At 45.9% G+C, this 24637-nt stretch overlaps 1 protein-coding gene and 2 long non-coding RNA genes across 3 annotated transcripts in view; 1 reads left to right on the top strand and 2 right to left on the bottom strand.

Moving 5' to 3' along the window:
- Positions 1-670: 670 nt before the first annotated feature.
- On the bottom strand, positions 671-2011 carry LOC115603746. Its single transcript, XR_003989985.1, has 2 exons — positions 1313-2011; positions 671-1196 (listed from the first exon to the last, which is right to left on the bottom strand). It is a non-coding gene; the product is annotated as an uncharacterized LOC115603746 (long non-coding RNA).
- The window catches only part of SIM2 (SIM bHLH transcription factor 2), a 60090-nt gene continuing 36606 nt past the window's right edge, over positions 1154-24637 (top strand). The window contains exons 1-4 of the mRNA XM_030475965.1: positions 1154-1340; positions 10111-10193; positions 13009-13098; positions 19423-19531. Of these exons, the coding sequence (XP_030331825.1) occupies positions 1166-1340; positions 10111-10193; positions 13009-13098; positions 19423-19531 (457 nt within the window). The 5' untranslated portion in view covers positions 1154-1165. The remainder of the gene's footprint in view (positions 1341-10110; positions 10194-13008; positions 13099-19422; positions 19532-24637) is intronic.
- On the bottom strand, positions 4014-5226 carry LOC115603747. Its single transcript, XR_003989986.1, has 2 exons — positions 5086-5226; positions 4014-4248 (listed from the first exon to the last, which is right to left on the bottom strand). It is a non-coding gene; the product is annotated as an uncharacterized LOC115603747 (long non-coding RNA).

The following is a 24637-nucleotide window of genomic DNA, read 5'->3' on the forward strand; positions in this document are numbered from 1 at the left end:
AACCAAAAAAGACCAAAAAAACAAAAACAAACAAACAGTAAGTAAATCCAACAGAATAGCAGAATCAATCCCGCGCCTTTGCCAGCGCTCGGACTTGTTTGGAAAGAGACAACGCTGAAGTGGCACTGGTCCCGAGGAAAACGGATCCTTTAATTTGACTCCGCATGAGAACCACATTTGGAGCTGGGCGCAGCGGCCGGAGCGGCAAGAGCAGCCCCGCGGCCAGCAGCCCCCCGCGCCCGCAGCCCTGCCACCCGCCCGGCCCCGCCACCGCTGCCGCCGCCCCGCGGATCCCGCCGCCCCCAGCGCCGCGCCGCTGAAGCAGCCCCTCGGGGACGGAGGAAAGCGTCGTTCTGCCGCAAGACGCCGAGAGCTGGCCGAGAGGGAAGCGTCGGAAGGAAATGAGAACCTGTGATTTCGGAGTGCTCCAGTCGCCAGTTCCCTCAGCACCGGCTTTGACTTTCGATTAGCAGGGGGCTGCCGGCAAGCTCATCGCTCGGCTCCTCGCATCGCGGGCTCCGGGACCAGATCGTTTGGCACGTCGTTAAACGAGCAGCTCGGTCTTTCCTTTCATTATTTTCCTTTTCCTTTTTTTTTTTTTTTTTCAAGAGACGAAGTGTACAAAAATGGTTCAGCCTGCTTAACCCAATGATTTCTTACGTGGACGCTCTATTTTTAATATATTTTTTTATTATTTTTGGACGAGGACGGATTGAGTAGAAGAAAACCCCCAGTGAAGGGAACCCGGTGATTTGTTCCCCGTTGCGGAGAAGATCCGATTCCAGCTGCAGGCAGAGGACCGGGGTTCGTGTAGGTCTTTCAGTCTCTGTTTCCAAGAGCCAGATACTGCAGGGTCAGAGCAGAACTGTTTTCTCCCGAGCGCCTTGCCTGTCGTGGTTGTGGCTCAGAGATCGCCTTCCCCCTCCTCGCACCATTTCTGTTGGTGGTGTTTTTGTTTGGTTGATTTGACATTTTTTCTCTCCCCTGTTTTTCCTCCCTTTTTACTTTTATTTTTTATTATTATCATTTGATTTGATTTGGGTGAATTCCCTCCCTCCCTTTCTTAAACGAAAATACTAACTCTGAAGCCGAAATCCATGCCCCCTGAAATTCAGAAGAATCGGGTCTAATATGCCAGTGTCATCTTCGCCTTGCAGTAGTCGCGATGAAGGAAAAATCCAAGAACGCGGCAAAGACTAGACGGGAAAAAGAAAATGGAGAATTCTACGAACTGGCCAAACTCCTGCCTCTGCCCTCGGCCATCACCTCCCAGCTGGACAAGGCGTCCATCATCCGCCTCACCACCAGCTACCTGAAAATGCGAGCCGTCTTCCCCGAAGGTAACCACCCCGGGAGGGGCCGTCCTCCTCCCGCCCGGCCCGTACCGGAGGCAGGGGGCAGCCCCGCGGCCCCAGAGAGGTTTGGGGGGGAGGGAGGCACATAATCCGAGACAAACACTCATCGGAAGCTGGGTGCTTGCAGGGGTGCTAGAGAGGGAGAAGCCGCCGGGCGTGGAAAGGAGCCGGCTTGCCGAGGCAGAGGCGGCAGCGGTGCGCTTACTGCCCGAAAGGAAGGCTTGACACAGGGGTGACGGGCTGGCTGCAAGGAGCAGCCCTGGTCCTGTGAGGCCTAAAGCCGAGAACAGCTCGTTGCAGCCGCATGCAAGAAAATGAGCCCCCCCCCCCCAGCCCCCGGGAGCCGCGGCCGGTGTTGCGGGCTATGCGGGGACCCCGGCTGGCAGTTGTGCCGGGGTGGCGGCGGAGGGAGGTGCGGGGTATCAGAGCCGTCCGGTGAATCCCCCTCTTCGCTCCTCCTTTGCGCCGGTTCAGCTCCATCTTCTTGGGGGGACTGTCCCGAGGAAAGCGGACTCTGCTCGCTTCTGCCGTGCCTGGTGTCTGCGGCCCCGGGAGGCAGCCGGCCCGGCCCGCGGGGTAGGCCCCTCTGCACGGCGCTCCTGCCGGTGGCCAGGCACGGCGCTCCTGCCGGTGGTCGGGCACGGCCCCCGGGAAAAAAACATACCGTGGGTGGTGGTGTTATTATTTTGTTTTGGTTGGAGTTTTCTGGAGGTAGGGAAGCAAGCTGGGAAATAAGGTGCTGCGGCTTCGAAAGGAGGCCATCCGCCTTCTCCAGGGACCAGGGAGAGCAGGGGGAGACCGGTCCGAGCCCAGCCTGCCCCCGAGCAGGGCCGAAACCCCGCTGCTCCCCAGCGCGGGCTATGCAGAGCCGGGACCGCGCGGGGCGGCGAGCGCCGGCGGCTCCTGTCGCTCTTCTTGGAGACACGGAGCAAGGAGGCCTGACACCCCGCTCTGCTTCCTTCCTTTCTTCCCCCGGGGTTTGGTAAAAAACCAGCCTCGCACCCTACAACCCAAAAGGACGCAAGGTCGGGCCTCTTCGGGAGAGAGGAAGAGGCCTGCAGGCACCCATGGGAGCCGTCGGCCCCCCGTTCTTTCCGTGCCGCCGCTGAGCCGTGAAATGAAACGCCGGTTAGTGTCTGCGGGTGGCTAAATAAAGCCCAGCTCCCCCCTTTGTCATTTGTTTGTGCCTCTCCGGACGGGGAGGGGAAGATGTTGAAGGAATTAGCAAATTCCAGAGTGCAAAGTCTGCTCTCCTTCGCGGTTTCTAAGGAGCTTTATTAAAAGGCTGCAGATAAAATTAAATATGTATATATATATATGAAAATAAGAGGAGCGGAGGCGGAAAACCCCAACTCCCAAACCGAGAGAAGCTTACCGTTGTGGCCATCTAATTCAGTAATTTCGAGAGCAAGTACTAGCCGTGCTAGGGAAAGCCAGGGCTCCTTTGGCGTGTGCTCCCGCAGCACGCCCGGTTAGCGGGGCAAGGGGGGAACGAGGCGCTGCTCCTCTGAGACTTCCAGCCATTATCCCCCATTGGGGAATTTCCCGATGAGAAATAGAGAGTCGTAATTTCGGGGGGCCGCTCGCCGGCCCTGGCTGGGGAGCATGCCCTCGAATGGCTTTGATTTAAGAGTGGAGAAAAGCGGCACGTTACGAGATGCTGCCGGATGTGTCCCTGCTTTTGCAGCCCTACTGATCCTCAAGAGCAACAAGACGACCCCGAGAGCAGGTTTATACCCACAGCTCGGGTGTGTTTTATGCGTCTGTCTTCCTTAAACAGGCCGGGCGTGCGCTTCCGCACACTCTGCTTATTAAGAACAACGTTTAAATGCATAGGGCGAATTCCTGATCTTTCATCGTCTTAAGTACGGGTGGAAATACATTTAAAACCAAAGCTTTGCATTCAGGGATGACAGGCAGGGGAAATCACTGCCTCCGGTCTCCGAACCGTATGTTTAGTGCCTGGGAGGGTGCAGTAGGACAGGTGGCTGCAGTAGGGCGCTTGGTGCCGGGCGGGGTGATGCCGGACGACACACAGGGCCGCAGTACCCCAATTTCCCTTTCCCTAGAGATTTGTCTGCGGACGGAGAGGAAGGATGTTCTCCCCCAACCCCCATACCCGGTTGGTGGTTTAAAGTTGGCTTTACTGGGGGGGGGGGGGGAAGGCGGGGACCTGAAAGGGGTCCCTGGAGCCGCATCTTAAATTCTGGGGCAGCAAGACCTGGGGAAAACTCCCCTTGGATCATGCTGGACCACATGGAGGGGGGGGAGAGGGAGGGGGAATCCACGTCCGAGGTCCTGGGACTTGAAATAAAGGTGGGCACGTCACAGGCCCGCTCGCCGCCCGCCGGCCTCTGCTGCCCGGGCAGTGAGATCCACGCCGCCCTGCTCCTCGGGGAGTCGTCACAAAGCGGCTTCAGCCGCCCGTTCAGCGCCCCAGGTCGCCCCAGCCGGCACCGGGGCATCACCCCTGTAAGGCCGAAGGGAGTTTATTTCTTCCAGCCGGCGGTGGCAGGACAGGGGACAGGCCTGAGACGCCTCCAGCATGTGCTAGGCCCGGGGTAACTGCAGCCAGCGTGATCAGGAACGTTGTCCAGCTATAAAACTGGCTTCCAGCTCTGTCTAGACTGGAGGGGAAGAGAGACAGGGAAAGGTCTGTGTTTTTAAAAACTCCAGTGGATGGCTTCCCCTCCTGCTTTATTTCCAGAGCTAGCTGACACATAGTTTAGGCAAAGTTTGAGACCCCCACCGAGGCTTCTGGTCGCAGCGCTTCGACGGGGCTTGTGAGGGGGTTCAAATAGGTCTCCCACTGCTCGCCCTGGCCAGAGTTTTCCCAAAGATGCACATTTTGGACTGAACTCACAGGTTTCCCTCGCGGAGGAGCCCGATTAGACTGCAAGAAAGGAAATTTCTGTTCCAGTTTCTACTCCTTTCTCCGTTCAAGGTGCGGAGAAGGCAGAATTTTTTGCTCCGAGATCACAGACACACGGTTTCACTCTGACCTTCAGATTCATGTAATAAAGACCAGGAGACAGCAACCTACAGCCTCCCCCGCGCTCCCGCTCTGTAAGATCGTCTTCTCTTGTGTTTTGATGTTTTGCCAAGGCATTTATTACTGTAGAACAAAAATACACCACGGGACTTATTCTGTCTTGGCTGTCAGTATTTTGTGATTTCGTTGGTTTTGGGTTTGGTTTTGGGTTTGAGTTTGTTCCGTTTTTTGTTTTTTTTTCTTTCTGAAAATGAGCTAATGAGAGAAAGAGACGCGAGAATAAATCGCTTTCAAAACCCGCGATTCTCTGCCCTGAGGCAGACGGGTTTAGATTGTGACCCTCCCCCCATCCTTGACGCAGTTGCCAAAACTGACTGTAAAATGGCACATTTATGGATCTTTAAAGCGGATGGGAACAAGCTAATTAATAAGTGACACAAAAGATAATGTGCGCTATACAAAATGACCTGAATAAAATGACTGAGCGATAGATCTTAAACCTCTTCCTTACGTCTAGACTCAGACAACGGGAATTCCTAGAAGCATCCAGAGTTTTCGGTCCCTGTTTAAACCTGACCGTAAATGTGTATTTTAAGAAAATCCGTAAGAGTTGCAGCTATTTCATCTCATTTTCATACGCATTCGGAAGAGGCTCATTAATGAATTAAAGAAAGAAATAAAGTCGAGGCCGACGGCGTGAGTAATCCCTCCTCGAAACCCTGCCCCAATTGTACTAACCGCTAATAGTGGCATTTAAGGTCTTACTAAAACAAAAGTGCCATTAGGGCTTCCATGGAGCTGCGCGGCCGTTCCCAGGCGGCGGGAGCCGGCAGCCGTCCGGAGCATTGCGGGGACCGGCGGCGGTGTCGCTTCGGCCTCTCCCGCCCTGCAGCGAGGGAGGGAAGGAAACAGTCACTGGTGCGGTAGCTGCCCGGGACCCGTTTGTCGTGCGGCCGCTTTCGGGCCTGTTAATACGATCCGGTGTTTCTGGCTCGCCGGGAAGACCGGGGTTTGGGCCGGGAAGAGCCGGGTTTGGGTTTGTCCAGGTGTCCTGGAGGGCGGTTTTCGTCCGGGGTTTATTTGTGGGTGGTTTGTTTTGGAGCTTGTTTTGGTTTTGGTGGTGTTTTGCTTGTTTGTTTGTTTGTTTGTGGTTTTTTTAATCTCTGGGAATTGGGCTTTTCTTTTTTTTCTTTCCTTTTTTTTTTTTTTTTTTAAACTAAATTCTTGATCTTTACACCCATCCCTCCCATCGCCCAGCCCTCGGCCTCCTTTCCAGCCGGTGACGCTGAAGCTCACAGAGAGAAGGCTGGCAGCACATCCCTGTCTAAGTTAGCTACCTCAGCCCTGCACCTTCCCAAAGAGACCGCGGCAGAGGAGCCTCTCCTACCGAGCAGAAGTTACTCCTGCCGCGGCCGGGGGCTCCCCGTCGGCTCCTTACCCGGCCCGGCTTCTCGGCCCCGCTTACCAAGCGGTGCGATCCCTTGCGCCGTCGGGGATGAGATCCCTCGCCCCCTGCTGCAGACGGGGCTTGGAGCAAGGTGTCAGCTCTGCTGCTTGCTCACCTCACGGGCTGCCAGACCCCATCCTTCCCCTCATCCAACCCAGTCCCTCGCCTAAACGCGGAAGACAAAGCCAGACTGAGGGCAGGGGCCGCCTCCTCCCCGTGCCCGGCGAATGCCGGGGCTGGCAGCTCGCCGCCCACCCGTAATTTCCCTGTTGCTCTCCCGGCCGAGGAAGGCACAACCTTGCCGGGGAAAAATCCCCCAGGAGAGGCCGCCCTGAAACTCCCGGCGCGTGTAGCTGGCCCAAGGTTCCTTGTGGAGGATGGCGACTGGACAACGCTGGGGTACCGTGCGCTCCGGGGGCGTACAGCAGACACAAAGGAAATACTCCAAGTTACAGGGCAACCCGATACTTAACATAATACATCGCTAAGTAATTCTTTTAGCAGAATCCCGAGCAGAAAAGCTACCGGGCTTTCAAACGTGTGTGTCTACGAATTTATGCATTTGGAGAGCAAAGGTGGGAGTTGTTCCCAAGTATTTCTAGATCTTATTACAGTTTAACTCACCCTCCGGCCTGGAAACTGGGAAACGGTACAAAGTGAAAGTTGAGGTACCTTGAAAAACAGCCAGAGATGTCAAAAGACGGTGGGGGGGGAAATCGTGCCCGGTTTTGCCGAAGGGAGGGGGACTCGTTTGTGTGAGGACCACCACGTCTTTCAACGGCAGAAGTAGCACGAACTTTGAGGGGCCTGTGCAAAGCCCTCTCTCTGTCCCTGGGACGCCGCTGTCGGAGCCAAACCAGCCGCCCGGTGCCCGGGGGGGGCTGGCGGGCACAGTTGAGACTAAGGCTGGTTATTTCTCCCTTGGTGGTGCCTGCCAGGCACCGCGCCGTGCCCGTCCTTGTCTTCCCCGGTGGGGACGGAACCCTAGCTGTTACAGACCTCAGTAAATGGAGGGCGAACGAGGAGAGGGGCTCTTATATATGTTTGCCGGCGGCGGAATGTCGGGAGAGAGGAGGTTGTGCCTGGGACTGGCGAGTCACCCTCTCAGCAGGCAGCGCTTTGCCGTGCCAGTTCCTGCCCGCTGAGCCCGGCTCTGGCTCCCCTGGCTTATCGGTACCGGCAGCGCCCGGAGCCGGCGCGAGCCGCTGGCCGTAGGCGATCCCGCATCCCCAGGCACGGCAAAGTGGCTGTGGTCGGGGACCAGCCCACCTCACGAGTGTCTTAGCTCTTGCGGGAAGGATGCTCGCCCTCAGGTAAACGGCTTTCGGGGCCAGCGTCACAGGTAATTCGTACTGCAACGGGGCATTTTTAAACGTTTCCTTCGAAATGACCCGTCCGGCACGGCACGGGCTCACAGCTGTGTCGGATACCGGTATTCCTCCCCACCGGAGAGCCCTTCAAGGCGGGGGCCGCCCCAGCAAATCCCAGCTCGTTTGAACGATGTAGAAGAGCTCAGTTTGTCTCGGGAGCTCTTTTGGCTTCACTCCAGGCCAGTGAGTGAAAATGTGCCTTATCCCCGGGCTGGGCAGGAGCGGCTCGGCGGAGCCTGTTGCATCCGCATGTTTGCAGGACGTTCGCAAATCTCTCGGAAGACAAGTTAATGGGCGTTAGCCCTTTATCTAAAAGGAAGGTTTTATTCGTTTCTTTTCCACCTTTAAAACGATCTGCTGGTGGATTAAACGATAAAATCGTCGGCTTTAAAATAAGCTTCCACGAATGCCAAGCTGATCCAACAAACGTTTACTTTTGATGAGAGTTCGCAATTGCAACTCCAATTTAAATATTCAAAGGGAACAAATTTGAGGAAATGACTTTTGGTTGTTTTTTTGTTTGGTTTTTTTTTTTTTTTTTCCCCTTTATTGTCCGGGTTAAGAAAGAATTTCAGAAGTAGTGGAGAGTTGGGGGATACTGTGAAACTGTACCTGGACAGAGCAGATTGCCACGCAGAAACACGGTTCGGTAGTGAAAAGCTTCGTCGTGAGTGCCTCAAAGAGTAAATCTGCTTCGTCCTGCGGAAAGTTAGGGATCGTTTCAGGACAGTTTTTACACAGCTATGTGTAAGCCCCTTTGTAGGGTTACAATCTCGTGTTTCTGAATTTGCAATTAGTAAATCGAAAGAAGGGCAAGCCACTCAGCACCAGGACAGACTCTCTTGTTTGCGTTTGTTACCGTGTCGGGACAGAGGCTGCAGGATGTCCTTGCCATCCTCAAACTTTCCGACCCGGGACAAGCAGCGTTTCAGCTGAAAGAACATTTTGACTGGTCCCTGGAAGTTAGGAGCCTTCTCCGAACTGTGAATTGGGCAACAGCGGTACAAAAGTGCGACTTTTCGTTTGGCTCTTCAAAGCATTCTTCCCACTGCGTGGCCAAGAACTTCTTTCTCCCGGTGAAGGGAAGGAGTCTTTCCCCTACCCACAGGGAAGCGAAGCCGCACACGGGGCACTTCCGCGGCGAGGTCTGGGGGGACCCGCTGGGTATCCAAGGGACGCCCAGAGAGGGGGAAGAAAGGCTCCCGTCATTTCTAGACCAGGGCTATCTGGGGACACCCTGCCAAAGGATCCCCGGATCCGGGTGGGATTCAGGTGAGGTGTTTGGAAATACTCTCCAGGGCTAGAGCTTAGGGTAGGGCTTCCGCCTGGGTGCCAACTTCTGCCTCCCGAAATGGAGCCGAGAGGGGTTCCTGCTGCAGCGGCCTTTGCCCCTGAAAGTTTGCAGTGGGAGGTTCGTTTGAAGGCACCTGATGGGCGAGAGGGAACCGGAGGAAAAGCTGGCGCTTGGTTTCACAGCGGCACAGCAGTTTGCAGGGACTCTGAAGGCTGTCCGGGCTAAAGGGCGCAGAGTTGTGTACCCTTCGCACGCTATAGACGGGACCGCCGTGGCCCCCGGCCTCCAGCACCGCCAGGCTGGCAGCACCGAGCGTCCCCGCCTCCCACCTGACACCGGCCCCTCGCAGCGCCTCTCGGCTGCAGGAAAGCACGGGCAGGAACACCCTTCGGGCTCAGTGGCCTCTCAGAAGCGGCACTGTGGCCGCAAAGGCTGTCCTTTTTCTGCGAAAATGAGGCATTAAACGCATGCGGTCCCCTCCTTCCCTTTCTCCTCCCCTTCCTCCCCATCTGTGCGCTGTTGCAGGTAACGATACGCTGCAGGGCCTGCCGTCAGGTGCCGGCATGAGCCTCCAGCTCTTTGGCTGGCACGAGCAGTGGGCTCAGCTCCATTGGGGAGCTGGTGCAAGCCTCCTTTGCATGGAGAAAATGCAAAACAAAACCCCTCCAGACCTGTCACCCGTCACAAGTCCTTCCCTGGCACAGCTCTATCAAAAACCTTTCGCTACCACCAGGGCAGTGCCGGGCGCTCGTCGTCCCCAGCCCGCCGGGCAGCACTATGGAGGAGCCGGGTCGGGCCGGCTGGGTCAGCGAGGCCGGGTCTCAGCAGGGCCGAGCTGTCCACAGGCAGGGGCCGTCGGGGCGAAGCTGTGCAATCGCTCCGTCCCGTCAGTGCGCAGATGAAGAGGTCTTAGGGGCAGTTTCTCGGCAGCTGAGTTACGGCCCTCTTTAACCATCTCAGCACGCTCCCCAGCAGGGACCCGCCTTGGCCAGCATGGGGGTCGTCGGCACCGGCACACCCGGCAGGAGCGGAGGGCAGTGGGACGGGGTGCCCGCTCCGAGCAGGCCGGCAGCCGGGTGCCGGGGCCCGTCCTGCCGCACGTCCCGCGGGGAGCACGCGTGGCCGGGGCAGCAGTTGAAGAAGGGCGAGTGTCTCGCAGTTCTTTGTGCCTTTCGTGTGGGAACCCCCCACTGGACTGTGCCTGGGGAGGCTGCGGGCAAGCCGGGTGCTTCGCGCCTGCCTTCACGGCTGCTCCTCCCTCGGGCCCTGAGTGTGCGGCCTGCCTTTGCCTTCCCTCACGCTGGTATCGGGGGAAGCGGAGACAGGCACGGTGCTGCTGGCAGGACGGTACCGGCATGGCGGGCGAGGGGAAGCGGTAGAGGAGCGCTGGAGGGCGGCGGTTCTCCGGGGAAGGAGAAAGTGCACCCGCGGGGATGCCGCCGCCGGCACCCTCGGAAATAGAGCAAGTCCCTTCCCAAGCGTGTGCGTAGAAGGGAGTCAGCCTATTCCACCTCCTGAACCCCACGCCGCGGCCTGGCCCGCTCCCCGCGGCACAAGGGGGGCGGGCGGGTGCCGGCAGCTCGTGTCCCTCTGGCGAGGCAGTGGTCCCGGCTCCGCTTCTCGCTCTAACCAGCCCCTTGGTTCTCTTGCAGGTCTGGGCGACGCCTGGGGACAGCCAAGCAGGATAGGGCCCTTGGATAACGTGGCCATGGAGCTCGGATCCCACTTGCTTCAGGTAGTGGACCCCTTTCTCTTCTCGTGTCGGAAACCCGGTGTTGCGGTGCGATCAACCTCCCGCCTCTCCTCTTCCTCCTCTTCTTCCTCTCCACAGCACCACGAGAGGAAGCTGGGTAAAGCCTTCCTCTTACTCCCGAGCCTCACACAGGCTGGGAGGGGAAAAAAAACGGGACACCAACCACTTCAACTATTATATCTCTCCCGCCTTTCCGCCTTTGATGTTAGTAGAGGTTACAGCTTACCGTGGCACTGATCGGCTCTCTGTGCACCCAAAGTGTCCCCCAGCCGCAAAAGCGACAACCAGATCCCTCCGAGCTGCTGAGGATGTCCCACCGGCAGCCCCCGACCAGTGGCAACAGGGAGCGCGTTTTAGGCTGGAAGGCTGCCGGACACGCGGGAACGGGATCGCCGTTCTCCGCCGGTGGCTCTGGAGAGGAAACCCGTGGGGGAGGGCAGGGTTCCCAGGCAGGGGGCGAGAGTCGGGGTGAGACTCCCCGTGGGAGTCAGCACCTGAACATACCGTTGTTCGCAACCCCGCTGATCTGCTCTGGAATTCCTTTGAGTTTCCCCACACACACGCCGCTGAGTTCCCCCCAACACTCCGCGTAGGAGAGTTTGAGAAGTTGTAGCTCGGGAAAAAAAGGTAAAATACGTTTAGTTCCATTTATTTATAGGTGAACTTCATACAGCTAGGGTCCTTCTCCCCCGATTTTAAAGACCTAGTAAACCATAATCATTTAACGGCCGTTTTTGTTATAGGAGGTTAATTCCTGGTCACAGAGCTGGAGCTGTTGTAGCCTCTCACTCTGCTGGGGATACAAACCCCAGCACAAGCGCCGCTTGGGCTCTGTGGCCGTTCCCCCCTCCACAGGGTCGAGCAAGCCGCGAATGCCGGCGGAGCTGAAGAGGCGGCCGGCTGGGCTATACCGGGACCTGGCTGTGCAAGGTCCTCCGGCATTTGAAATTAATTGTTACTGCAGCCCTGCAAAATATCGCCTCTTCTCCTGCGCTTTCGGCAGCGTGATGTGAAGCATGCGTTACTGACCACATATAGTCCATGGAAACCGATAAAGTTCGAGGTTACCTCATGTGGAGGTATTCAGAGACTTGAAAATGTTGTTCTAAGTAGCTGTTGTCCCACCAGCCTTTTCAGAATCACTAGTCTACCTAGAAAATACATATCTAGTTATATCATAACTGTTGTCACACTTGCTCCTCCTCCCTGTCAGCTATTTCACATTTTGCCTGGCATTAAATGAACTTCAGTAACATATGCTAATCACCTGCAATACTCATTTTACAGTTCAGTTATTTCTGAATTATGAATGCTTCACGTTTTAATAAACCCACATTTGCCATAAACTTCTTTTAAGGGTTTTTAGAATGAAACCTTACATGAGAAGTTTCAGCTTCAATATGCTTTTCTGCATAGGCAAGTTAGAGACCTACTGCACCATATAATGCAGTTATGGAAGCATTGACACGGTTTTAGTTATGATACTGGGTAGTGCAATTGCAAAATGACTGTTTAAAAGCAAAGTTATGGCTAAGGGTGCAATAATTTATTTCCCATTATAATACTTCTGCAAAACTTAATTTATGTTCAAAAAAAAAAAAAAAGAAAAAAGAAAAAAATAAAAGGCAAGGAGTAATCTGGTTTCAATTACATGCTGTAGAATTGTTAGTAGGCCAGAGAATAATTTGGAATTTTTCCTTATTGGGGCAGCACTGTAAAAGCATGAAGCATACCGGATTTTACTGCTTCTCTCCTGGTTCAGTATTTAAAAGATGATTTAAAATAGGCATTTGTTTTATCTGTGTACTGTAAAAATGATTTGTCTCTTCCAAATATATTTTCCACTACTGTTCACATGTATATTAATCAGAGCTTCCTAAACTGGTTAGAGATAATGGATACTATTTGACTGCGGAAATAGGATACTTCTAAACAAATGCCTCAAATTGGGCACTGAAAAATCAAGGTACGCCAAACTGATAGTTTGTATTGGGGTACTATTGGGATAGTTTAACTGGCCAAATCATGGCCAGTTTTGCCTAACCTGTACTATTTGCATCCTATTATTTTTCTTGTATGGATCATATACGACTAAATTAAACTTCAGTTTTTACCCACACAAGTAATAATCACCTTCCAGTCAATATCCCATCAATAAGAAGTAGTAGGATTGGATCTCAAGTCCACATTGTGTGTTACCTATCTTTAGTCCAGATTCACAGAGTGTATGGATATAACTTAATGAGAATAAATATCTCTCTTCAAGTGTGATAAGTTTTGAATGCCGATTTATTTTGATTTCTTTTTCTAAGTTCACATAGTTACATAGCAGATAGCCCTCTGTTCAGAGAGCCATTATTGAAAATATAGTCAAAGAAATTTAAAGCATTGCTTACAGTATCATTAAATATTGCAAATAGTGGTAAGCTGTGTCTGCCAATTATACCATAAAAAAATGGCTTGTGTAGTACTAGACTTTCCCCTAAGTACCACATAGCTCAGGATTTGTGCTAAGTACTAAAATAGCTAGAATCAACAGGAGAATGTTAACTTAAAGTGAAGCAGTAAAGCTAGCATCTGTAGGGGGAATGAATTGGGTTTTACAGTGTGTGCATGTGTCACAGTGTTTGAAGGAACAGCATCAGATAAAGGTTTCTGTTCCTTAAATTTTGCTGCTATTTGCTGCTATTGAAGTTGGATGACAATCTCCCTCCAAAAAACTTCAAAATGTTTTTTCACTGTAAATGGTTTAAACAGAGTGCTTGCTGTTTAACCTACATATTTCTTTTTCTTTCAGACTTTAGATGGCTTTGTTTTCGTGGTAGCATCAGATGGCAAAATAATGTACATCTCAGAAACAGCATCTGTACATCTTGGCTTATCTCAGGTATGAGTGATTTATTCTGTCCATCTATTAAATACAGATATTAGATTTGGAACCTAACACTGGTATGTTGCCATGTATATAATGACATTGTTTTCTAGGTGTATTTGAAGGTTCAACTTTATTCTGTGACAAATGGCCTTACTTAAATATTCAAGTTTCCTTTACTTACAACCACATCATGACTGTCTTTATATCTTTTCTTGTTCATTGTATTTTACTCCTCATTACCTTTAAGAAGGGTAATAAATAATATGATATTGCAAATTGCAGATATATACAGAGCTTGAAACCCAAACCTATTGCCTGCGTGGTAACGCTATATGTCTGAAATAAAGTTTAGAATTCAAGTCTATATGTTTTAGATTGTGTAAGATATTGAGACTTGCTATGAAATAGAGAGGAAATCTGATGTGGAACATGAGTTTTATGGTAAATGTGCTTTAGGAGAAAAAGAAAAGGGGGCCAGATTTATGAGTGTTCACATGGAATTCAGGGTAGTTTTTCCTGAGTTTTTCCAGCTCAGTGGTCTTTTCAGTAAAGCATTTTATGTGGTTGTGATAGAACTCATAAAACTCAGTTTACTACTGTTCTGCACAAGAAGTATAAGGGGGTTTTATTGTGGGTTTTTTTTCTCTATTTCTTAGAAGGACATTTCTAATTTTTTGCTTTTTTGGGATAGGCACAAGGGCAAATAGCTTGAATTTATTGCAGAGTGCAAGTTTCCATGCCTTTGTGTGTAAATGTATTGCACAAATTCACTGGTAGCACCTGACACAAAGCTTGCCGAAGTCCAATAGAAAAACTCCTAATTAATTTCACTGGGCCCTGGATGGGACTTGCAAGAAACAGAAGTGTTTCTTCAGAACCCATTGTAGCTCAAACACTTTCCCCCCAAAAAAAGTGAAATAGACTTAATAGCAGAGGGAAGAAGGAGATGAAGGTGACAGAGAGCAGGATGTTCTGAAAATGTCTGTGGAATATGCCTTGGGGATCTTCAATAAACAGAGGATGGTCTGAGTTGTGGAGATTATATGTGTACTTCAACTTTGGTAGTAAGTAATATTTTTTTAGTTTAGAAAAACTGTGAAGTCCTTTGGGTGTGTGTTTGTAATAGTGATATTAGAATTAGTACCTGTGAGAAAAAATAGAACTCTAAATACCTAGAAAATGCAAGTATGTAATCTCATAAACACTACTTCTAACGGCAAATGAAGTCCCTGTTTTTGTAATCTCTTATAGGAAAAGTAATTCTGAGAACCAATATTCTGTGTGGATACTTTTTTTTCTGCCAACTTTAAAAATTGTGTCCAGGGAACATTCTTAGTCCAAGCAGTTTGCTCAGTTGAGTCTGTTACAGTATAATATTAGTTGTTTCATAACATTTAATGCATGTTCGAATTACTTTGAATATTGCTTTGTTTTGGAACAAACTGTCCTAGAGAATGGCTGTATTTTCTACTCTGAATTGACAGCCTTATTAACAGTTCTTCTCACCCTAACTTTTTGAAAAGATCCACCACTCTGCTGACTGCTAGAATAGATTCATTTAGTCAGTACAATTGTTCCAAAGCACCAAGTGTTCCCATCTGTCCTTGCTGAAGTAGAGTCTCATTGTCCCATTCTACTTGCTGTTTGAAGAAGTGCTAACTGATCTTCCAGGTTTTGTCCTGAAATTGTTTCTTTCTTTTCTTTCCTTTTGAAGAATATCAAATCATTACATCTGTAGGTCTCAGTATTATCGAGTGATTTGGTAAAATTAAAGAACTATGGGATCAGTAGGGCACTAAACAGACTTTGTCACATTCAACGAGAGGGGACTGAAAGCGTCATACAGGCTTTAGTCATATTTAGCCCTCATGCCCGTATGGCTATTTGCAGACTGAATTCCATGTGCATTGCATATGTAAATATCTATAAATCCTCCATGCAAGAAGTGCCGAAAAATAGAGGATTTGGTCATATTGCTTATTGAAATCAGTTTTATAAGCAAAATCACAAATATTTTACTTTAGCAGAGATTTGTAAATGAATGAGCTGTATCCTTGAACTCCCCAGAGAGCTATAGATCAGAAAGGACAGAGGGATGTTAAATTTAAGGGCATGTTTTAGACTCTCAAAACACCAAGTTCTCCAGCAGTTTCACAACACATAGTTTTTTATTTACAAATACAAAATCCCAGCTAAACAAGGCAGTGGGGTTTTTTCCCCCTTTCCTCCTACTGTTTTATCATCTTACCTCTTCTTGCTATGTCTCAATGTTCTATTTTTGAAGGGACAATTTTGCTTTAAATAGTACTAGCATTAATACGAGGCTACTCATATGTACTAGGATATTAAAACATTAACACTAGGATATTCCTGTAAGCTTCCCAGGGCTCTAAATGAGTTCTTGTTCCCACTTCTTTGGAAATCACTGGGAGTTCTGCCACTGCCATCAACAAGAATGAGATTGGTCTGTAGAAGCAAATTCTACAAGTCTCTCTCACCAAGTCATAATCCCACACTATATTCTCAACAAGTGCTCTCATAGAGCTCCAGCCAATACAAGCTGAGACCAGAGTGATGATGATTGTAGAAAATCTTTTAGGGTGTGCATAGAAAGGCCCTTTTATTAAATAATTTGACAATTAACTAGTCCACACACCAATTTCCAGTTAAAGTGCAATTTGTTTTAAAATATATATTTAAACTAAATTAAAAAAATCCATTTAAAAATATTTTGCAGGATATTCTTGGAGACCTACTACAGTAGCCTTTATCTTCTAGTTGATCTTGAATTTAAATTCAGCAGAAAGAAATTAGAGCTTCTGAGTAACCCTTCACTGGCTAGTGTAGTTAAGCTAGTTTAAAATTCAAAAACAACATTAAGTATTGTTTTTCAGTACTGCTTCACTCACTTCTGTCTCCAGCATCAGAGAATCAGAAACAATACTGAATAGGCTGCATCTTCACTTGTGGACCTATCACTTAATTTGTGGCTTTGGATTTTGATCTGCTGTTGCTTTCAACTGTAATGATAAATATTGTAAATACTGATAGTTAGGACCCCCTCCTCCATCGAATTTTAATTGGCCTCAAACTAGTGTTGAACTGACTTATACTAGCTGAGAGAGGCAATTCCTTCTCTTTTTTTTCCGTGGATAACAAATACCTTCAAATTCCTCAAATTTTTTTTCCCCTTAGGGTCCAAAGACACAGAATGGAGAGGAAAATCCTCTTAGGAAGCAATGGTGAAAGATATATACATACATATATGTGTATATATATCTGATTTTGAAAGTCTGAAGCTTATTCCAGCCATTTTCTGGGTCCATGAGTGAGCCAACCTTATCTTTGACTTTTGATAAGTCTTGAAATATTTAACCACAAACATCTGAACTTTTCAAAAGTTTATTTTTCTTTCATCAAGTATATGAAAGGCAAAATATGTAATTATTTGCTCTTGAATCCATCTACTTGGTCCTCTGTGTTTATTATGAATCTTTTCTTGGCAGGAAAAAAATGTGCAGCTGAGTTACACATAAAAAACCTCTTAGTAGGAAACAACAACATTTGGTAGTAAGCAGGTATTTACAGATATTAAAAAGCTGCATCAAGGAAGCTGGTTTAATAAGCCTGAGGTTTATGAATTCAACCATATAATTTACTTTTGTAAGTTTTCAGTGTTTCATTGTAGGCTTTAAAAGAGCATGCATGCACTATGCGTAGCAGGAGACTGTGGTCAGCTTCAAAATTATGTATACATATTTTGGTTATTTGACTCTTATGTAGCCCCCATCTCTTCGCTGATGGCTTTATGTTTCCACTCACATTTTTACAGTCAATTTTGGTTTCAGTGTTGTATGTTCACCTCCTGCTGATTTTGCTGGGATTGCAAATGCATACATCAGAGTAGAAAATATTTTCTATGTGTGTAATGAGAAAACTAGTCATTAGCACTTTAGTTCTGAAACTTAGATATAAGCCCTGGAATACAAATTACAGTTTGGATAAAACTGTGACGTTGAGTTCAGTCCTGTGAATCCTGTGAACAAACGTATTTCTGGAAGCAGTCCTTTTGAAATAGGTAGTGACTTTTGGAAAAGCAAGAGAGATTGATGAGTTATACTTTGTAAGAACAGATGCACGTTGATGTGGTTGTGATTATGCTCAGTACTAACAGAGATGCAAGAAGATCTTTTGGATTACTACAGTTGATGTTACTAGTCAGGTTGGCTGGTATTGCTTTTGTAAGAAATGCTTTACAATGAAGGGAGAGGTTGTTTGCATATAGCCACCCATGAATGTTTGGATTTTTTTGGAAGCTGTACTCTCTGATACAACTGTTTTAATTTCAAAGGCAATACATACTCTTCAGCAAAATCACTATTAGCTGAAGATAAAATAATAAGAACAGGGTCGGAAATGGCACTCATTTTGGTTTGAAAATTGACCACAGCCTTACTATTTTCAATGATAATTTTTTTCATGTTCTGGTTTATCAAGCACCTAGGCCATTGAAATGCGCATCACTGTAAGAACTATTAGAAACTTTTTTTCTTAATTGGGTTTATGTCTCTGTAGGTGATTTTGATATTTATGGCAAAGCTATGGACATTCACAATATGTTTTTCCCATGTTGTTAAAAGCAAACAGAAGCATTGAGAAGTATGACTCACAGTGAGATTGTATATTCTCCTTCTTCCCCCTCCAGTAAAGTTTGAATATGAGGTGTTACTATAACAGGTCCCCACCTACTAAAATCCTGAAAAGGAGCAGATAGTGCTTTTTAAGGAGAACTTCTAGAGAAAATCATATAAATGAAGCAAAGTAGATAATCCTTTCCTTTTCCCTCTCCCTCTCCCTTTCCCTTTCCCTTTCCTTTCTCCTCTCCTCTCCTCTCCTCTCCTCTCCTCTCCTCTCCTCTCCTCTCCTCTCCTCTCCTCTCCTCTCCTCTCCTCTCCTCTCCTTCTTTTCTTCCCATCTCTCTTTATCTTTCTTCATATCTTTGTCTTTTTTCTTTCTTTCTTTTTCTCTCCATCTCTTTTTTTTTTTCTCATTCTCTCTCTCTCTCTGCCCCCCTTTCGCTCCCCCCTTATTTAGTGAAATTTTATTTTGGTTAGAATATCAAATCAGTGTTGGTGTTTCTGTTTTTGCAGAGAGAGGGTGTTGGAGAGAAGCAGTGGGGAAGAGATGGCTAGAAAAAAAAAGTTAGTTTGCATAGTCTTGGGAAGAGACATTCCATGAATAATGCAGAAAATGGAATGATGAGAAACATTTTCGGAAAAAGATTGCTTTGTGGGGTAGACAACTTCATTTATTCCAAAGAAAAGGCAACTCACACATCTTAGCAAATCAGTAGGATTGGCTGAGAACAATAGGTTAAATTACTTCACCTCTCAGCTGTCTCTGATCTTGGGGGCCCAAGGCACATCAGGCCACACCGAACAATTGGGTAGCCTGACACTAATTTAAAACACAGGCTCAAAGTATTGGTTCACTCCTTAAATCAATTACTGCATCTATCTGGAGACTTTTGTTGGTGAGTTTTATATGTGGCAAATAGAGTTAGCAAAAAAGACATACGGTGCACGCCATTCATTTTTTTTTGTGTAACAGTTATAGTGGGTACTACAGTGGGAAAGACAGAAATACATTCTTGTGCGAACAAAGTTCAAGTGAGAAGAGGGAACACAGATATTTAAGACAGATCTAGTCTTTACTGTGCATGTTTGCTTAAAGCAGCAAAGGCTCAATCCAGTGCCCATGAAAATCTATGGAAGTCTGCCTTTTGAATTCACTGTCTACTGTCCTGAGCCCTTCGCACTACTGTGGATTGAGTGTGGTGGATCATCTTTGAAAGCACACAAAGGAATTGTGTGAGTCTAGTGGTTTGGCTCTGAAATCTCAGCTGCCAGCTGAATGCAGGTGATAGCCTCTGGGAACCTGTAGAAATTTATTTTTTTTAAATGTCTGTCTTCTTCTTAAAAATCATTAATACCATTCACAGAGATTTTATCCAATTTTGCAGCAATCTAACATTTCTGCAGCTGCTCTAGTTTATCACTTCATTTGCCAGCTTTCCTAATAGCACCTTTTCTGTATCTGGATCATCACCAGAAAAACTCACAGAAGCCCCTTTAATATTGGTTACTGCTGAAAAAGGAACTAATTTAGTTTAATGGGTATAATTAGGAACACGGTTTTGGTACATTGAACTTATGTTTTAAAAATGGTGTGTAGTTACCCAGATGTGGTGTATGCAGGTTACTTAAGAACACTTTCGGGATAGGAAAAAAAAAATTGCCAGCTGCACTGCTTCATGTGTTACATGTTTCTTCACAGGTGGAGCTTACTGGTAACAGCATTTATGAGTACATACATCCTTCCGATCACGACGAGATGACAGCTGTTCTTACTGCTCACCAGCCTCTTCATCCTCACCTCTTACAAGGTACTTGTGTAATCAGTGATCAGCCTTCCATTGAAAAACTAAAAAAAGTTATAACCCGAGGCTGAAATGTGACAAGTTCATATTTACTCAATATGAAGCTATGTACACGACTGGAGGAGGAGCATAAACTTGAAACTGTGACCCAGGATTTTAGTTCATTGTAGTAAAGGGAATAAGGTATCCTAGATTAAATAATGCTTTTCATGTCATGGACTCCATGCAGTTTTAAACAGGTTTTTAGATTTTGGTCAGTGGTCATTTCATCTCTTTTATTTTGTCATCACTGCCGAGGTTGCAGGAATGTTGCAATGGTCTAGCTGTGTACAGCTGCAGCTATGTGGTCTTATAGAGGAAAAAAAAAAATCAAATTGGGAAATTGGGAAGAAAAAGGACACTTTTAATGTTTTAAAAACAACTGTTTAATTTGAAGCTTGGACAAAAAGCCAGACCTAATACACTCCACTGTAGGAACAGCAAAAATGGGTTTTGTAAATGACCTAGATTTAGAAACTTTCATAAAAAGTGGTCTCTCCAGGAAAATACTGTCCTCTTGCCTTGATACTGGATCACTGATTCACCAAGCCTCTTCACACATCCTGTTCAGGTGCTGCAGATGATTCATCCACACGTACCCATACAGTATGATGCTAAGCTGGATGGAGTGTCAGGGAAGACAGCAGAACTCTTATTGATTATGTGAACGCCTGGATCAGACTGTCCACCCTGGCTGGGCTCAGCCACCACACATAAATATTAACATAACCCTTCGTGTATTACATTGTTACTTCAGTGTTGTAACTACTATATAACTAACAAACATATGCTCATCTTTGCACTATCTATTTCAGTAGCTTTTGTTTCCTTGGGGCAATTCTTTGAACTTTAAAACATCAAAAATAATCTGGCTCCATCTGCTTTCACATACATTTCATAATTGCTTAATCAGTTGGGGCTCACATCCTGCTAGTTTTTACTGGCCGCCTTAAGGCACATCTCCTAAAGATATGAGGAGATTTGGGTTTACGCTACAGTTCTGCACAAGGATCAGGAGTTTGTTCTTGCTTGGGGGGAGGGAGGGTTTTGTTTGGTTTTTTTTTTTTTTTTGTTTTTCCCGGTTCTGGTGCTTGTGCGTTTTCTGTACTTGGTGATCTCACCACAGTTCTGGCTGCTGTGATTCCATCAGCGCAGAACCTTGTACCCTCTGCATGTGCAAAAGTTTCATGTGCCTGGAAGCAGATGTACTGCTCTGAGTGGTGTAAATGGTAGAATTATTTTAGCCTCCTCCTCCCTTCTTCCTTCCCAAAAAGGTTGTCTTGTGTACCCTTGGTCTCTTGAGAACCAAACTCTTATTTTTCTTGGACTCTTTGATTCTAGTTGTTACTTGGTTTTTTCATAGTTTGCTCATTCCTCTGTCAGGGAGTTTGTTGGGTTTTTTTAAATTTTGACTTAAAAAAACCCCAAGCAAACCCAACATTTTTTCCCTTTTTACTACCTTACTGATGAGCAGAGCTGATACTTCTGGTATATATCCGTAACTTTTCATGCAGTTCTGTTGATATACCCACTGTCTTGCCAATGGCAATAGCCTATCTGGTTTTATTACAATTAAAAAAAGAATTTAATTGGATATTTTTTACAAATTTAAAGTCATGGGCAAGTGATCAGAATTAATAAATTTCTGTGTCAAATGCACATAAGCTTGAGGCTCTTCCTGTTCTCTGTTTAGTATCATGTTTGATACTAACTCTTTAGTTTAGACTCTGGTTTGCTAGAAGCAGTGATATAGCACACTAGTATGGCAGTTGCAGAAGGTTTTGGGGTTTTTGTCCAGAACTAGGTACTGCCTTTTTCTTGCTTACATTTGGATGTCTCTGAATGCTTATCTTGCCTGTTAGCATTTGTTTTCTGAAACAATTAGGTCTCTCTCATTTTAGCTACTTACGGTCGAATTCCTTATTTCTTAACAAATCCTCATCTCTGTGAATTGTAATTCTGTTCTGGTTGTGTTTGAAAAGACTTTACACACAATTTAAACTGTTAAATTCAGTTTACTGTCAGCCGTTTCAGTCTGAAGTTCTGCTGATGGTATAATTAGGCCCAGATATATGCCTCATTTTCTGTAGCTTTACCTCATTCTACATAGATGCTGTTTGTCATTAACATCAAACTCTGGTTTCTCAATAGTGCAAAGGTAAAGGAAAATTCACTTTGAAATGTGATCCATTTACATATGTTTTGTTTTGTGTAAAATTTTGAGTAGCAAAGGAAATTGATAAAAACCTCAGAAAAACAGCATTTTATTTGGATTCCTAGACTTGGAGAAGATAAATAAAGGAGTTAAGCTGCATTCTGGTTTGTATAGGGATTATTTCATGCAAATCTTCTGTGTGTCTCTTCCCCACACGATGCATGTGTGTGTGTGTGTGTTAAAATACCCAAATCTATAGCTAAATCTTTTTAAAATGAACAGTGACCAAAGATTTATTTATATTTGTCTTCCCTGTGCCAGTAGTTCCTTTTTTTTTGCAGCATATACGTTTTACATATATATATCTGGAGGTATAACCTGAAACTACTTGGCCTGCGGAAATCAAAGCAGGTTTCCTATTTTTCTTCAGTGAAGCCCTGAAACCTATTTAGTAAATGACAGGAATGAAGCAACTTCTGTCTGTATCTTAATAGGTATTTTGAATATTTAAATAAAACATGGAGTTCTACAAATAACTTAGGACAGAGGGAAGTTGAGTGAAAGTGGCTTTATTTTCTAATAAAAAGGAAAACAGCCTTTTTAAAGAGCCTTTTTTTTTTGTCATTTTTATCTCTTTCAACATTTTAAAACATGTATAAATCATCAAGTCACTGGGTCTAATAAAAACTTTCCTTTTATAACTTTATTATGTTATAGATCTCTCCAATCTGTGCTATTACTCGGGAGTTAAATGAATACTGCCCTGCAGACACAGACAATTATAACACAAATTTACAGCTTGGCTCATGCAACTTTACTTGTTCAAGATGTGTTCTCAGCTAATTCTCAGATATGTATATACATTTCTAGTTCAGTTGCTGTTTCAGCAGTTGTAGCTAGATAAGATCTGTTATTATAGAAATAAAATCACAGACATGAACATACATATCTATACTTTGTGATATTCTGTTACTGGTACTGAATAACCCAGAGTACAGGTTATTTTTGACCTCCAGTTTTACAGTCTTTGTAAAGTTTGATGCTGTCCCTTTACTGATTTTTTCATTTGCTTTTAACCTTCCTCATTGTCCTTCATTATTCTCTTCAAACCTTCCCTTGTAGTCCAGTGCTTCATCAGCTCCACAGAAGCTTTCCTGAAAGACCAAACCTGAAAGTTGTGAGAAAGGTAGAAGCCTTGCAGCTGCTGAGCTCTAGAAATCTTATCTGTATGAGTTTTATTTCTCAGGGAAATACAAATTATTGCTCACTGCATACAATCAGACATAGTGTGGGTTTCTCTGTTTTCCTTCAGACAATTGAGTCTGGGACTCAAAAAAGATGCATTAGTTTGAAAGGCAAAAGCCTTCTTAAATTATAACTTTTGTGGTTTTTTTTTTTTTTTTTTTTAAATATTTGCCTTGGACATCCTAATATTTCAGGTACAACAAAACACATCTGCAAGCACAGAGATTAGATACTTTCTTTTTTTTTTTTTTTAAGGACAGTAAAAATTCCTGAAGAATCATATGCTTTCAGACTTCATAGCAATATTAAATGCAATAAAATTTGGGAAAATGAATGCTGTTGAGTCATCACTCTTTAGATGAATCCAGTGTGGTGTTGCGGACAGTTATGCTGAGGAAAGATTTTGGGGCAAGAAATTGGAAGGCAGCAATACTGAGAAGCATTTAGAAGTCATAAAGGACAAACAGCTTGGTGTGAGCTCCTGTTGTGAAGCTGTGGCAAAAAGGTGGAACCAGAAATCCTTGGGTATAGAAACAGGGGAATAGTGAGCAGGAATAGCAAGGATTAATAATTGTAATTTTAAATGGAATGAGTAATAGTATTAGTGAAATGGACACTGGATTTTGCTGTATTATTCTGTTGTCCACTTTAAAAAAAGAAAAGGCAAGTTGGAGGAAGTATAGAAGAGAGCCACAAAAATGATTGAAGGACTGGAAAGGCTTGTAATGAGAGATGAAAGAACACCATCTGTTTGGCTTATCAAAAAGAAGACTGGGAGGTGATTTGGTTACCGCATATGCATACTTCCAAGGGAAGAAAATACTGGGAACTAAAGGACTGTTTTAGAAGAAAAAAAAAGTACCAAGGGCCAATGTCTGTGAACTGAAACCACAAAAGCTCAAATTAGAATAATGCATGCATTTATAACTAGGAGTTTGATTAACCACAGGAACAAAATACTGAAGGAAGCAATGGTTTCTTCCTCTTTTGATGTCTTCAGATCAAGGCTGTATGTCTTTATAGAAGATATGCTTAAGGCAAACAGAAGTTACTGAGCTCAGCACAGGAGCAACAGACTGAAGTTTAGCGAACTTCAACGTACAGGTTTACACCTATGAAATAGTGCTTCTTTCTGGCCTTTAAAGTGTGCAAGCTATGATGCAATGAAATCCATAAGCCCCACGATCTGTGGAGGCTTTGGAGAATTTCAGCTGTAACTTACAAAGTCTTTAAACTGCCTTTTTACTTGCATGACCAGCATTGAAAATGTAAAGCAATATGTACTGATCCCTTGCTATGAAAGAAACCAACAGCTGGACTCCCTTTCTGAGGGGATCTGGAGTTGGGAAAAAGAATAATCTCTCTCACACAGACATTAAAGGTAGAGTATGCCTTAGCAAATCACCTCACATGAGAAGTTAGGCCAACTTTGCACCAGTTGTAACAAAACTAATCCATTATATTCAACCGGGATGGATTAGTAAGTGGGAAAAAAAAAAGAAAAAAAAGAAAATAATTTGATCTTTTCCAAATGATGTGAACGATGTGTACTGGCTGTGCTCAGATCTCAGATGACTTCACTGGCCCTTCATCCCTTCCTACCTTTCCAAACATTGCTTGATGTATTTCTGGTCTACAGCATTTTAGTGTGTTCTGGCTTAGTTTTGTACCTG

This window comes from Strigops habroptila, chromosome 2, assembly GCF_004027225.2.
Source record: "Strigops habroptila isolate Jane chromosome 2, bStrHab1.2.pri, whole genome shotgun sequence".
Lineage (NCBI taxonomy): Eukaryota > Metazoa > Chordata > Aves > Psittaciformes > Psittacidae > Strigops > Strigops habroptila.